This window comes from Mandrillus leucophaeus, unplaced genomic scaffold, assembly GCF_000951045.1.
Source record: "Mandrillus leucophaeus isolate KB7577 unplaced genomic scaffold, Mleu.le_1.0 Scaffold145, whole genome shotgun sequence".
Taxonomy (NCBI): Eukaryota; Metazoa; Chordata; class Mammalia; order Primates; family Cercopithecidae; genus Mandrillus; species Mandrillus leucophaeus.
The window spans coordinates 1,244,892-1,260,747 of record NW_012101421.1 but is presented as its reverse complement, the minus strand read 5'-3'; the positions used below and the strand labels follow the sequence as shown (position 1 = coordinate 1,260,747).

At 44.9% G+C, this 15,856-nt stretch overlaps 1 protein-coding gene across 3 annotated transcripts in view; it reads right to left on the bottom strand.

The window, feature by feature from the left end:
- RNF138 (ring finger protein 138, E3 ubiquitin protein ligase) overlaps positions 1–9,469 on the bottom strand; it is a 45,432-nt gene extending 35,963 nt beyond the window's left edge. The window contains exons 1-2 of one of the 3 annotated variants that reach the window (XM_011974382.1): positions 9,171–9,469; positions 8,530–8,716 (exon numbers count right to left, since the gene is read on the bottom strand). In XM_011974382.1, the coding sequence (XP_011829772.1) occupies positions 8,530–8,639 (110 nt within the window). In that variant the 5' untranslated portion in view covers positions 8,640–8,716; positions 9,171–9,469. Of the gene's footprint in view, positions 1–8,529; positions 8,805–9,170 lie in introns of those variants that run through there. The other 2 variants (XM_011974383.1, XM_011974384.1) reach the window with 2 other exon arrangements.
- Between the last annotated feature and the right edge of the window lie 6,387 nt (positions 9,470–15,856).

The following is a 15,856-nucleotide window of genomic DNA, read 5'->3' as shown; positions in this document are numbered from 1 at the left end:
TGTAGTTCCAGCTATTTGGGAGGCTGAGGTGGGAGGATTGCTTGAGCCTAGGAGGTTGAAGCTGCAGTAAGCCATGATTATGCCCCTGTACTCCAGCCCGGGCAACAGAGTTAGACCCTGTCTCAAAACAAACAAGCAAAAATGTAATATGGAAAAATGCATGCAGCCTTGCTAGCAACTAAAGAAATACATTTTAATGTGACTTCTAGACACTATTGTGAACTGTATTAAAATAGCATAAAAATGCTTAAACAAAATTGGCAAAGATGATGGATTACAAATATACTTTTATAGTACTAATGGCATTTTGTAAATTAGCTCAGTTTTGGAGAAAGCAACATGACATGTATGAATATAGCAGTTACCATTTATTGAGTACATAATATGTGCTAGGTGCTAGGCTGGGTCCCAGAAACTATCCATTTATGATCTTTAATTCTTAAAAAAAAAAAATTTCTTAATAAGTTCCTTTATTTCACAGATGAGGAAACTACGGCTTAAAAAGTAAAATGTTAATAAACCTATAAGAGTGAGGCGGGCAGATCACTTGAGGTCAGGAGTTTGAGACCGATCTGACCAACATGGTGAAACCCTGACTCTACTAAAAAAAAAAAAAGAAAAGAAAAGAAAATTAGCCAGGAGCGGTGGTGCATGCCTGAAATCCCAGCTACTCGGAAGGCTGAGGCAGGAGAACGCCTTGAATCTAGGAGGCGGAGGTTGCAGTGAGCCAAGATTGCGTGTGCCACCGCACTCCAGCCTGGACAACAGAGCGAGACTCTGTCTTTAAAAAAAAAAAAAAGAAAAAGAAAAAAAAGAAACCTATAAGAGGTTGAAGCCCAGAAGATGCTTCTGTCATTCAAATACAAAGCCCTGCATGTTCCCTCCTACCTCGGGATCTTTGTTCGGAATGTTTCCTCTCCCCAGAATGTTCTATACACAAACACAGCCCTCCACAAATTAACACCTATAACTCACTTAGATCTCAGCAACAATATCGCTTCCTCAAGAAAGGGTCATCGATACTCACCCACTCACCCACTAGATCTGGTCCCTCTCTTATACTCTCTCAAAACCTATAAATTTGTAATTACACCATTTTTCTGAGTGTTTATTTTAATTTAAATATATCTCAGGCCAGGCACAGTGGCTTAGACCTGTAATCCCAATACTCCCGGAGGCCAAGGCAAGCAGATCACTTGAGCTCAGGCGTTCGAGACCAGCCTGGCCAATATGGTGAAACCCAGTCTATACAAAAAACACAGTCCAGGCGCGGTGGCTCCCCCCTGCAATCCCAACACTTTGGGAGGCCGAGGTGGGCGGATCACCTGAGGTCGGGAGTTCAAGACCAGCCTGACCAACACGGTGAAACCCTGTCTCTATTAAAATTACAAAATTAGCCAGGCCTGGTGGTGCATGCCTGTAATCCCAGCTACTTGGGAGGCTGAGGTAGGAAAATCACTTAAACCCGGGAGGTGGAGGTTGTGGTGAGCTGAGATCGCGCCATTGCACTCCAGCCTAGGCAACAAGAGTGAAATTTTGTCTCAAAAAAAAAAACAAATTAGTTGGGCATGGCGGTAGCACATGCCTGTTGTCACAGATACTGGGGAGGCTAAAGGGGGATCACTTGAGCCCAGGAAGGTCAAGGCTGCAGTGGGCCATGATCATGCCACTGCACTCTAGCCTGGGCAACAGAGCAACAGAGCAAGAAACTGTCTCAAATATATATATATATAAAATAATAAAATAAAATAGACGTATTCAGGTCTTTTATCTCCAATTTTACTGTTCCTTCCTCTGTACAACCAAGCATGTTTCCATATATATATCTCAATCACTAACACCCAACTCCAAAGGGGCAGGGATCCTATCTATTTGCTCTTTACAACATCCCTGGCACCTAACAGTGCCAGGCACCTATTAAGCAGTCACTAATATTTGCTAAAGCAATGAATGCCAATTTACCTTAATTTAAAAATTATTAAATCGCTTAACCAAAAGATATAATTGACAGTTCTCAAATCAAAACCATGAGCACGTTCCATGAACAAGACACTTCACTAGAGCTGCAACCATTCTTGTGTGATGTATCAGAAATATTTGTTTGTATCTACCCTTTGACCCAGCAATTCCATTTGTCAGAATTTAGCTGGCAGGAAAAACTCTCATATGTGAAACGATATATTAGTAGGCTTAAATAAGTAAAAGCAGATCTTGGATGCTGCCTTTATAAAGCTTGCAGTCTAACCAGTGAAAATGACATTGGTCAAATCATCTGATTCCAAAAATGTTGTGATTACAAACTGTGATAAGAGGTACAAAGAATGGCTGGGTGCAGTGGCTCACACCTGTAATCTCAGCACGTGGGAGGCTGAGGCGGGCAGATCATTTGGGGTCAGGAGTTGGAGACCAGCCTGACCAACATGGTGAAACACCATCTCTACTAAAAATACAAAAAAATTAGCCAGGTGTGGTGGCGCATGCCTGTTCTTCCAGCTACTCGGGAGGCTGAGGCAGGAGAATCTCTTGAACCCATCGGGTGGAGGTTGCAGTGAGCCGAGACCGCACCACTGCACTCCAGCCTGGGCAACAGAGCAAGATTTCGTCTAAAAATAAAATAAAATGAAATAGAGATATTCAGGTCTTTTATCTCCAATTTTACTGTTCCTTTCTCTGTACAACCAAGCATGTTTCTTCAGACACAAAACAAACTATTCTCATCTCACTTTGGGCTGGAACACAAAGGGCCAGACAGAATTATTTCAAAACAAAGCAGAAGTAGGAAGGAAAATGGTACAAATCAAGAATTACTAAAACTAATTTTCATGTTTCTGAAAAGGCCTGTATCTTCAGAATAGGGCATTACCCTATAACCAAAAAAGTTCTGTTTACATTTCTCTCAACTTTAAACTAACAGATGCTAGATGAATTTCCGTTACGCATTCTCCCAACAAAAGGCTAATCAACAATACTGGGAGAGTGAAAACAATAGTCCCACTCATCATGCTCCCAATTTCAGTATAAATTAAATAATTTAAAATCTGGCACTTAGTCTATCTATCTTCCTAGTCTATAATTGAGATCATTCCCAAAAAAAACTTAAAAAAAAAAATCAAAGGTTTTTAATTAGTCTTCAAGATTTAAAATGAAGTCAACCTTTTGTTATATAATTAAATAGCACAGACTTTAGGAAACAAAATTATTTTAAAGTATATACTTAGAGCACAACTTCTCAAGTAACAAGATACCAATAAAGCTGTTAAAATTACAAAAAGCCAGATGCTGTGGCACTTACCTGTAGTCCCTGCTGCTCAGATTGGAGGACCACTTGAGGCCAGGAGTTTGAGATCAGCCTGAGCAACACAGCAAGACCCCATCTCTAAAAAATTTTAAACTATAAGAAATATATTGCCAGGCGCAGTGGCTCACACCTGTAGTCCTAGCACTTTGGGAGGCCGAGGCAAGCGGATCACTTGAAGTCAGGAGTTCAAAACCAGCCCAGCCAACATGGTAAATCCCTGTCTCTACTAAAAATACAAAAAATTAGCGGAGTGTGGTGGTGCACACCCGTAATCCCAACTACTTGGGAGGCTGAGGAAGGACAATCACTCGAACCAGGGAGGTGGAGGCTGCAGTGAGCCGAGACCACACCACTGCACTCCAGCCTGGGCAACAGAGCGAGATTGTCTCAAAAAAAAAAAAAAATTATACATACACACACACACACACACACACACACACACACATATATATATATATACACACAGCCTGAGTAACAAAGTGAGACCCTGTTTCTAAATTAATTAATTAAGCCAGGGCCAGTGGCTCATGCCTATAATCCCAGCACTTTAGGAGGCCAAGGCGAGCAGATCACTTGAGCTCAAGGGTTCGAGACTAGTCTGGCCAATATGGTGAAACCTCATTTCTACTAAAAATACAAAAAACCAAAAATTAGCCGGACATGGTAGTGCATGCCTGTAGTCCAGCTACTTGTGCCTGTAGTCCCAGCTACTCAGGAGGACGAGGCAGGAGAATCGCTTAAATCCAGGAGATGGAGGTTACAGTGAGCCAAGATCCTACCACTGCACTCCAGCCTGGGCAACAGAGAGAGACTCTGTCTCAAAAATAAATAATTTAAAAATTTTTTTAAATTAAGGATTAAAAAAAGTAAATATGAACTAAAAACTCAGGAATTGGATATTTAAGCTGGTCAAATAGGAAATTACACAAATTTGTGCTTAACAAGAAGTTCACTTTAAAAGATGCCTACTTACAAAGAGGCCTAAAAGCAAAAACAGATTAGATTTCCATTTTTAAGAGTTTAGCAAAGAATCAAACTTGTTATTATATGTAATTTTTATTGCAATAGTAGCTTACTTCTGCCATGTACAAGAATTATTTCCTTGACTGTTCAAAACAAGGAAGAACAGAGGTTTCCAAGAGCCTTTGAAGATTACAGAATAAACACCAAAAGAGATAAACACCTTACTCCTACGCCAGTCTGTACTTTCTTCTGAAACCTTGCTTTGACTACCTGCTCAACTTTCATACTAATTTGTCTTAACATGTTTTCAAAATATTACATCTGCCAGGTGTGGAGGCTCTTGCCTGTAACCCCAGCACCTTGGGAGGCTGAGGCAGGAGGACAGCTTGTGCCCAGGAGTTAGAGACTAGGTTGGGCAACAAAGCAAGTTTAAAAAAAAAAAAAAAAATTTTAACAGCCAGGTATGGTGGTGAGTGCCTGTAGTCCCAGCTAATTGGGAGGTTGAGGTGGGAAGATTTCTTGAGCCTGGGAGGTCGCGGTTGCAGTAAGCTATGATCATGCCACTGCACTCCTCACAACAGAGCGAGACCCTATTTCAAAAAAAATAAAAACAAAATTACATCTGACCACTCTAAGGCATCTGACAATGCTGACTGCTTCCTTAACAGTCATTTGCAGATTATTTGAATCCTTAGTTTCCACTCACTTTATTCCTGGTGTTCTTCCTATCCTTCTGTTCATTCCTTGTCAGGCTGCAATTTTCTCCACTCAGTATTTAAGTACATATTCTCCAGCACTTTGCTTTATCTAGATGCTCTTCAATCTTTCCATTTATATACCTCACTCGGTGACTACGTCGACACCCACAGCTTTAGCTCCATGTATTCCAGATCTACATATGGTATATACACTTAACTACTGAACACACAGTCAACAAATCTTACACACTGTCCTTAAAATGTCAGGAGTCTCTCTGCTCCATTCCTACTATCAATTCCTTAGTTCAGGTTCTAATCATTTCTCTCCCTGACACATCAATGAATGACCTCTTCACTAGTCTCACCACTAACAAGCTGAAAACCCTGCTATGAAGGTAAATTTTCTAAAAATGAAATGTGACCATGCTGCTCCTCTGCCAAAAATTATTTACTAGGTCTAGTATTATTCATTAGGTTATCTAATTATTTAATAGGTTTTCAGGAAAACGCTCAAATTAGCTTACACAGTAAGTTCCTGCCAATAACTCTAAAAGCTCCATCTCCACTACGCTGTCTTTGGCTCCAGCCAAATTTCAAAGTCCAGCTCACATTCATCCTCTGTACCCTCCTTGACTCTGGCATTCCCCACAAACCCTGAACACAAATGCTGACCTAAGGCGTTACTTCATCTAGGAAATCATCCCTATCCTTTAGGCTAATTTAGATACCTGCTCTAGATGCTCACATAAAATATCTTCTGTATCAATCACACTCATGTATAGGTCTCTCCAGCGGACTATTAACAGTCTCCAGGGAAACAGTACTTAGTAGTCCCTGCACCAGACAAATAGAAAGCATTCAACAACTGCAGGGAATGAATGGGGATTAAATGGGAATTTATATTTTAATAATGTTATTCTAATGATAATGAACTTGCTCCTTTAACTAGGAAAGTCAGTAGTCAAATCCTGTACTGTCATTGAAATGGCAATTAAAATTTTTCATTTTCTAACTGATCCACAGTAACCCAAAGTCCTTATCATTTCAACTCTCTATTCATTAATCAAAAATTGATTTTGTAGCCAAATACAAATTTCTTTAAAGGCACAGGTCTGTCCTTTGTGAAGAAGGCAGGGTAAATGACATAGATAACTATGTTACTTAAAAAATAGGTCAGGCGCCATGTCTCATGCCTGTAATCCCAGCACTTTGGGAGGCCACAGCAGGAGGCCAAGGCAGAGGATGACTTCAGCCTGGGAGTTCAAGACCTGACTGGGCAACATAGTGAGGCCCTGTCTCTATAAAAAAGAAAACAAAATTAGCCAGGCATGGTGGCATGCTCCTGTAGTCCCAGCAACTTGAGAGGCTGAGGCGGGACGGTTGCTTGAACGGGGGAAGTCAAGGCTGCAATGAAACGTGATCACACCACTGCACTCCACCCTGGACAACAGAGCAAGACCATGTCTCGAAAAAATAATTTTTAAAAATTCTCTCCAATTCCCCCACTAAACTCCAACTGATTAAGATCCTGTTCCTCCATTACCACCTCTTCCAAATTAAACTTTTTTCTCCCTCTGCCTATTCGTTAATTCATTGTTCAGGCAGAACTGTCTAAGCATAATGAGTTGATTTGAGAAAGGTCCTGAATTAAATACAATCATCTCCAACATTTTCCACAGTCTTGAGGTCAAACCAAATTATAGTCCTTGATTTAAAATGTCCCACAAGGGAAGTGGACTAGAGTAATCTACACGGAATTTTGGGGAGTGCTAAAAAATTACAATGAGGCCCATGAGGTCAATGACCCAAAGGATAATTAGAATGATTCTATCTAAAAAAATACCTGCTTTGTATATATACAGTTAGCAGCTATTACAACTTCCTCTCACCTTGCCCTCCTCCCTCCCTTTTATCTACCCACTGCCAACACAGCACTTAAATTTTTTTATATATTGGAAAGGGACCAAGTTATGCTAGATTAAAGGTGAAAGATCTATATTGTGCCCTAGACACCTCCAAACCTTTTTTTTTCATGTCAAATGGGTAATGTGTTGACCTTGTAACAAGGTTTGAGGGTGGCACATCTCACACATGCCTGTGAACACTCAATCATCACATTATGAACTACAAAAGGATCCCTCAAAACATTTCTCTAAGAATCTGCATTTGTTGCACAAAATAGTAAGATGTCATTCATCTCCCTTAAAGAGCGAAAGCGTAACTGGCATAATCTCTATCATGAAAATCCACACACTCTTGGCTCACACAACCAGCACAAAATAGAAATAAAGTAGACAGTGCAGTTAAGATTGGGGAACAAAATGAGAAGAGTTGGTATCAAGAAAACAACCAGAGTAAGGGCATTTGCAATTAAGACCCAAAAATTCAATCCATCCTTTACAAAATTATAGAGCCTTACCTCAAAAAAAAAAAAAAAAAAAAGTGGAAGGAGAATGAAATACATTTAGAAGGTTAGTCAATTCTTTTCGGTTGTTTGCAAGCACACGTAACTTTCAAGCCTGAGTGTATTTTTTAAAAATAAAGATTTCCAGGCCCCACCTGCCCAAAAATTCTTTTGTAAGTTTGGAATGGAGCCTGGGAATTGGTATGTTTACTTAAAAAGTTCCCGGGGGACTCTGATCATCAGTCAGGTCTGTCAGAAGGGCTATACACCTTTTCAAGAAGGGCGCTTTCCAACCCTTACTCACACCCTAGCCGTCCATAAAATCTTATCAAAGTTCTTGTAAATATGCCTGCCAATCAAACGCACGCGTTATCTCACCCAACCCCTTTGTGTTCTCCCCCACCCTGGGGAGCATTTCACTTTCGGCCCATTCCTCGTAACAGAAGTCTTCCTTTCTCCTCTCCACCCTTGTATTAATCCAGTAATAAGCAGAAAGGTAAAACAAAGGGGAACGCTCACTTCAATGCCCGAAAATCCTGTCGGTTTTCACAGACCAGAGAAGAAAACTCATTCTAGCTCCCTCTAACACACAGTGGACTGGAACCGAAACAAAACGCTCTGGAGGGTGTTCTGTGAAGCAGGGTTGAGGGGAAGTTACAGAAGAGCTCTTGGACCGAGGGGACGCACCAAGGTTCTGAAAGAGGAAACTTGAAAGCTGGGCAGGTCGCGGGGCGAGCGGGCCCGCGCGGGCACCGCCGGCCGCTTTTGACACTCGACACCCCAACCTTCACCCGGGTTGCTAAGAAACAAAAAGGCTCCAAGTTCCCTGCAATTCCTCCCGGGCCTGGCGGAGACTACTGGGGCCTCCGGGGCCTGAAGACGCCGCAGGGAACGGCCTGGCCACTGCCCCGAGGGCGCGAAAGCCAGGGAGAGCGGGAGAGCGGGAGCTCGGGCTGAGGGGGCAGGACGCGCAGAGCGGGCCCCGAGGCTAAGGAGGAGGGCGGCCCGGGGCTCTGAGGGGCAGGGAACGGGACCTCGGGGGGCAGCGACGCTCCAGCAGGCCGCGGCGGGCTCGGTTCCCGCCAGGCGGCAGCCGGGGGTCCCGGGCCGGAGGCCGGGCCTAAGCGACAACCCGGCTCCGCGCGGGGGAGGGGGCGTCTACTCACACGTGCTGACAGGCCGCAGTCCGCACGGGCGTTTTGAGCACCTCCTGACAGACGGGGCAGTAGAAATCATCTTCGGTGTAGGACGTGGCCGCGGAGAGGTCCTCGGCCATGGCGGGGGATGGGGAAACAAGGCGATGGCGACAGCGGCAGCGGCCGAGGTGACGGTGGCGGCCCGGGGCCCGACTCCCTACGCGAACCCGGAGGGGGGAGGGGGATCGCGTCAGGATGCGGCGCGCGCCAGGAAGGGGGCGGGGCCCTGGGTAGGGCGGGGCCGAACGCAGAGACGCGACTGCCGCACGCGCTGGGCAAGAGGCGACCCCTCCCACGGCTCCTCCCACAGGGGCTGGATGGGGGCGGTGCTTGGCGGGAGGCTGGGCTTGCAGCGTGCCGTGGGCCAGCCCGGCTCGCCCCCAGGCCGCGGCCTCACGCCCCAGGCCACGCCCTCACCGAGCTCCAGGCGCGGGCTGTAGCTCCGCCCTCAGCCCTCGTCTTCGCCCAAGGTCTTCCTTTTCACCGTTTTCCCGCCTCTTCTCCTCACCCCGACCCCGAGCCCCGAGCCCCCAGCCCGTGTCCGCGACTTCCTCCCCGCCTCGCTTCCCGGCACCCCGGCCCCTCCACGCTTCCGCCGGGGGGACCCTCACCTAGGAGCCCCGAAGCGGTGCTGTGGACGGAGCTGCTTTTCCTTCACGTGTTCGTAGAGACGCGGCCCTGCGCTTTCCTCGGGCTTCCTGTCCGGCCGCCGCTACCTTCGCAGCCGAGGCCCCGGGGCAAATGGAGGGCGGCCTGCGCTGTGCTTATCGGCCCCAAACGGGGCCGGACCCGAGGCTCATGGTGTAGGGAGATTGGCCCGCCCCCGCCAGCAGCTCTCTCTTGGCATCGCGCTGCCTACAGCCTACCCGGCCGTCACCGAACGCGGGAGCGCCTGGGAGCCGGGACGGGGTGTGAAGCGCGGCCTCTATAGCAACCGGCGCGTGGCACCTTCTGCGGGTTGTGACATAAGCAGCTGGGCGCCCGCGGTGACACCTGCGCCTCCCCGCCCTGCCTCCCTAGGCCCGGGACCCCAGCCACCTCTCCTGTCAAATACATTGGGCTTTTCAGGAAGTTTTCGTCAATGTTCAAGATTTAGTCTTTACTATTTGCCCCACCAGAATGTTTTGATCTTGTCAAGATGTGTTATAAACAAATATTTGTTATAGGATTTTAATCCTTTGGGGACAGGATTAAAGTTTCCTTGAGAGGATGTCCACTTTCTCCTTTAACGGCATGACTGATGCTTAAATACGGTCGCAGATGGCGTCTTCTACCCACACCTTTGGGTTGATTTTTGATTTTTTCTTTTTTTTTTTTTAGCTTTGAAGAGAAATGCTGTAGAAGCATGGACGTGGATTTTCACCAAGGTTATTCACTAATTTAAGTGTTTTATTTTATTTTGTTCTTTTTTTGTTTTTTTGAGACAGGTACTCACTCTATCTCCCAGGCTGGAGTGCAGTGGAGTGATCTTGGGTCACTGCAACGTCTGCCACCCGGTTTCAAGCGATTCTGCCCCCTCAGCCTCCCGTGTAGCTGGGACCACAGGCGTGTGCCACCACACCCGCTAATTTTTGTGTTTTTATTAGAGACAGGGTTTTACCACGCTGGGCAGGCTGGTCTTAAACTGACCTCAAGCGATCCACATGCCTGGGCCTCCCAAAGTGCTGGAATTACAAGCGTGAGCCACCACGCCTTGCTTGTTTTTTTGTTTTGTTTTGTTTGTTTGTTTGATGAGCCCTTAATTTCCAGATATATCTGCACAATTGATAATTTATAAGATGGTTCAGCCTGGATAACAGAGTGAGACTCCGTCTCAGAAAAAAAAATAGAGAAGGCTGGACGCACGCCTGAAATCCAAGCATTTTGGGAGGCCACGGCGGGTGGATCACTTGAGGTCAGGAGTTCAAGACTAGCCTGGCCAACATGATGAAATCCCATCTCTACCAAAAATACAAAAGTTAACCGGACATGGTGGTGGGAGCCTGTAATCCCAGGTACTCGGGAGGCTGAGGCACGAGAATCACTTGAACCTGGGAGGCAGAGGTTGCAGTGAGCTGAGATTGTGCCACTGCACTCCAGACCTGGCGACAGTGAGACTCTGTCTCAAAAAAAAAAAAAGAAAAACAGAAAAAAAGGATAAATCTATAAGATGGGATCACAATGACCTGAAAGAAGCTAAGGAAAATCTGGAACATTATATAGCATATTCAATTAGCTTCAGAGAAAAGAAAGGTTTTATTACCATACTTTGTTAAAACCCTCCCCCATGGTCTAAATGAATAAATAGAAGCCATTTAAGGGACTAGTTAAATCAATTCTGCCATTTATTGGCTATGTTGACATTGGCACTGTTAGGTGTTATGCAGATGTCATGAACTTTGCTTTCAACTAGTTTACATTATTACATATCTATCAGAATGAGAGAGAAAAAATGGTATTTGCCAAAGTATCAAATTTTGCATTAAGCGATGGCTATAATGAGGATCGGAAATGGAATGATTAGAAATATATGGATTTAACAGAAAACGTTATGGAGGAAACGGGTTTTAGTGTACATCTCAAAAGCAGCCCAGGAGGCGGAAGTTGCAGTGAGCTGAGATCACACCACTGCACTCCAGCCTGGGTGACAGAGCAAGACTCAATCTCAAAAAATAAAAATAAATAAAACTCTCCAGTCAAATGAGATGGACCTTGATATGCTAAAGAGAAAAATAAAATAATTTAGAATACTGATTTCTTGACAAGGCCTGGCTTTATCTTACTACAAACCCTCAAAATCCTGTTTTGCTGGTAAAAGTGATCGCCTTTGAAGAAGTGAACTGGGAAACTGGAGGATGGAACAGGAGAGAGGCTCATGTTTCACTCTCTACCCTTTGGTATCTTTGTAAATTGGTACCACGTGCAGTGTTGACGCTCAGCTGGTTTGTACCAGTACCACTTTCCCAGTCTTTTTCAGCCTTGTCCATCCTGATTGGTCAGTAGTCTGTTCTGAATGACCAGCGCCAATTTGGTTCCAGTTGCTAAATATTTTTAATATTACTCTCGACTATGTACATACATGACTGTTCCATGAAAGGGCTATATATGCAAAGTGACTCTCAAATGCAGAAGAAGCCAAAAATCCAAAGAAGAGGCAAACAAATCCAGGAGTTCGCTGGTAGCAGGTGATTTACTGGGGAACTTATGGATGGAAGTGTGGTCTTGGGCAGCAGCAAGACAGGCGGGTCTTTGTACTGTTATCCTGCAGACCCAGGGCTTTTATACCATCAGGAAAGGGTATACATAATGTGTAGGAAAATTAAAGTTCACCCCTGAGGGAAAGACAAGAATACTATGTGGATTACAGCCTATAATTTGCTTAAGGGCAGGATTTATGATTAAGAACATGCTCTTTTTACACAAGGAATCATAAAGAAGAACTCTTAGGGGCATTCCTGGAACTAGGGTTAATTGGAAGTTAACCTAGCATGTTAACATCCATGATGGAGTTCTTTAAGCTCCACTATAACCAATTATGTAGGGAAAACTCTAATCCTATTTTACCTTTACTCTCATACCACCACAACAATCAACACAGAAGAAGACTTCTGTGAACAAATATGTGGGGGTTTTTCCCCTCGCACCAAGCAGCAGACAGCAGCTGGGTGTCCCCTAATTCAGTTCCTACCTACCCAGAGACAGTGTCAGATCCCACAGGTTGGGGGCCCAGTTCCCAAGACTGGCTTCCATACCCCCAGACACCACTTACGAGTCCGGGCCTCCAGAACTTCTGATCAATGAGCTTCAAGTTGCGGTTCCCACAGTCCACTCTTTGGGTTTCATTAATTTGCTGGAGCAATATCCTTTATAATACACCAGTAATTGTATTTCTCTGAGTTCTGTGCGCTGCTCCAGCAAATTAATGAAGCCCGAAGAGTGGGCTGTGGGAACCACAACTTGAAGCTGGAGCAGCGCAGAGAACTCAGAGAAACACGATTACTGGTGTATTATAAAGGATATTGCAAATGATACAGATGACAAGATGCATGGAGTAAGGTATGGGGGAAGAGGTGCAGAGCTTCCATGCCCTCGCTGGATTGGCCCTTTCCTCTTACCAGTGGTTTAAGCGTGAGTCTGTATGTGACTCAATTATGACCAAAAGGCTGTGAAGGGAATTATTATGAGGGGCAACAGCAAGTACTTTTCTTTGATGATCAAAGACAAGGCCAGGCATGGTGGCTCATTCCTGTAATTCCAGCACTTTGGGAGGTTGAGGTGGGAGAAGAGCTTGAGGTTAGGAATTTGAGACCAGCCTGGACAACATAGTGGGACCCTGTCTCTACTAAAAAATTTTAGAGGCCAGACATGGTGGCTCACACCTGTAATCCCAAAACTTTGGGAGGCCGAGGTGGGTGGATCACCTGAGGTCGGGAGTTTGAGACCAGCCTGATCAATATGGAGAAACCCTGCCTCTGCTAAAAATACAAAATTAGCTGGTCATGGTGTTGCATACCTGTAATCCCAGCTACTTAGGAGGCTGAGGCAGGAGAATCGCTTGAACCTGGGAGGCGGAGGTTGCAATGAGCTGAGATCATGCCATTGCACTTCAGCCTGGGCAACAAGAGCAAAACTCCGTCTCAAAAAAAAAAAAAATTAGAAATTAGCATGGTGTGGTGGCTCACACCTGTAATCCCAGCTACCCAGGAGACTGAATTAGGAGGATTACTTGAGCCTGGGAGGTCGAGGCTGCAGTGAGCCATGATCACTCCACTGCACTCCAGCCTGAGCAACAGAGAACCTGTCTCAAAAAAATAACCAAAAAACTACAAATATCTAGGTGCAGTGGTGTGCACCTATAGTCCCAGCTATTCGAGAGGCTGAGGCAGGAGGATTGCTTGGGTCCAGGAGTCCTACCTAGGCAACATAGCAAGAGCTTGTCTCTTAAAAAAAAAAAAAAAAAAAAAAAAAAAGACAAATCTACTCCCCCATCTAGATGTTTCTGTGTCTGTATGTGCTACGTGGAACTGCTGCAAGCAGGATGAAACCATGCAAAGAGTCAGCCGTGAAAAGATAAGCCAATGTGCTGAAGGTGGCAAAGTTGAAAGACGGAAAGAATATATAGGTTCTTGATGTATTAATAGTTGAGTTATTCAATTAGTCAACCCCAAAACTGCCCTGCCTCCTATCTGTTAATCAAGATTAATTAAACACCTAGTTTGAACCATTCTCAGTGGGTTCTTTGGTTATTTGTAGCTGGAAGTATCTGACCTAGGCATTTGCTTGTTCACAACTCAATCCCTTTCCGCATCTCTTTCCCTGTTCTGCTTTGTGTTGTTGGAGCTGACTCTTATAAACTGTTTCCCAGTTTCCCTTGCCAGCTGACATCTGGCTATATTCAGCCAATACGAAGCACCAATGAGAGATCAGGAAGGAAGGAAGGACAAAACCAAGTTATTCCTCCCTCTCTGTCTCTCTCTGTCTGTCTGTCTGTCTGTCTGTCTGTCTCTCTCTCTCTCTCTCTCTCTCTGAGAAGGAGTTTCACTCTTGTTGCCCAGGCTGGAGTACAATGGCAGTCTCGGCTTACTGCAACCTCCACCCCCACGTTCAAGCGATTCTCCTGCCTCAGCCTCCCAAGTAGCTGGGATTACAGGCGCCCGCCACCACACCCGGATAATTTTTTGTATTTTTAGTAGAAATGGGGTTTCACCATGTTGGTCAGGCTGGTCTCAAACTCCAGACCTCAGGTGATCCTCCCGCCTCGGCCTCCCAAAGTGCTGGGATTACAGTTGTGAGCCACCTCGCCCAGCTCTCTCTCTCTCTCTCTCTCTCTCTCTCTCTCTCTCTGCTTCTGGCAGTGGTTTCATTTCTTCCTCAGTTTTGGCTTCTGTGAGGCTGCACTTCCTTTGGTCCTGCTTCCTGCTGGGCAGGCCCTTCCTTTCCTCAATGCCTTGTGTATTTGCCTCACTGTCGCACTTGGCCTTTCCGCTCTTTCAATGTCTTTGTAATTAGTTTCCCATATCAATCATCCTGTACTGAACCACCCTTGCAAGCTCCGCTTTCCTGAATGGCCCCTGTCCCATTTTCCTAGCTGAATCAACAGTTCAGAAGGAGAGGAGAGGCAAGTGAGAAAGAAATGCCGCAAAGTGGTTCTTCCTTCCCAAAGACAAGGAACTGGGTTACTTTTCATTGTAAGCTTAAATTCTCTCCTCACAGCTCTACAAAGTAGCTGAAATGGAAGTTCAAAAGTGAGATTAAATGAACTATAGAAAATGAAGGAATTTATCCTTTTTGAATTCACCCCAGTTTGGGACAGTTACATTTCAACTTCTTCATAAATGTCGTTATGAACATGAACTTTCATGACATTTAATTTCATATCATCCATATTTTATGTATTATTATACAGCTTCCATTTTTAGCAATGTTCCTATGAGTAGCCCCAGTGACCCTGTTTATCCTGTGGGATCTGGCCTCTGTGTTACCGTTGATTAGAATAGAGGTGAATATAATCCCAGCCTGTGACAGCCACTCACTCTCTCCCAAGTCTGTGGAACTGAGATTTTGATATTCTAGTTAGTCTATATTAAATCCCTTAATTTGGAAGGCATGTTAACAGAGGAGCTGTGGGGCAGCCACCTTCTCCCTTGCCCAAACACACAAATCAGTTAGTAGAAAGAGAGCAAACCAACAGTGAAACAGATATTCAGAATGCAGCTAAAGTCGCTTCACTGAATAAACTATGCTGTCCTAGGAGGCAGAGCCCTAGATTAGATCAGTAATGATGAATAGATTTCAACAAAACAAATCTCACATTTCAACTTTTCTTTGATACTGTTCTTGGGTTTTTTGTTTGTTTGTTTGTTTGTTTTGGAGACAGAGCCTTGCTCTATCCCACAGGTGGGAATGCAGTGACGCGATCTCAGCTCACTGCAACCTCCATCTCCTGGTTCAAGTGATTCCCCTGCCTCAGCCTACCAAGTAGCTGGGATTACAGGCATGCACCACTAAGCCTGGCTACTTTTTGTATTTTAGTAGAGATAGGGTTTCACCATGTTGGCTAGGCTGGTCTTGATCTCCTGACCTCAGGTGATCCACCTGCCTCAGCCTCCCAAAGTGCTGGGATTACAGTTGTGAGCCACCGCGCCCGGTCAGTTGTTTTTTAATCTTTGGGAGAAACATTTAAATTTGAAGCTAAAAGATCTTTCTCCCTTTCTCTCTTGCTCTTCTCTCCCTTTCTCCCTTCTTTTTCTTATCTTTCCTCCCTCCCTCCTTCCTCTTTTTTCCCTTTTTGTTTTTCCTTTACTCCACATTTTTTTTT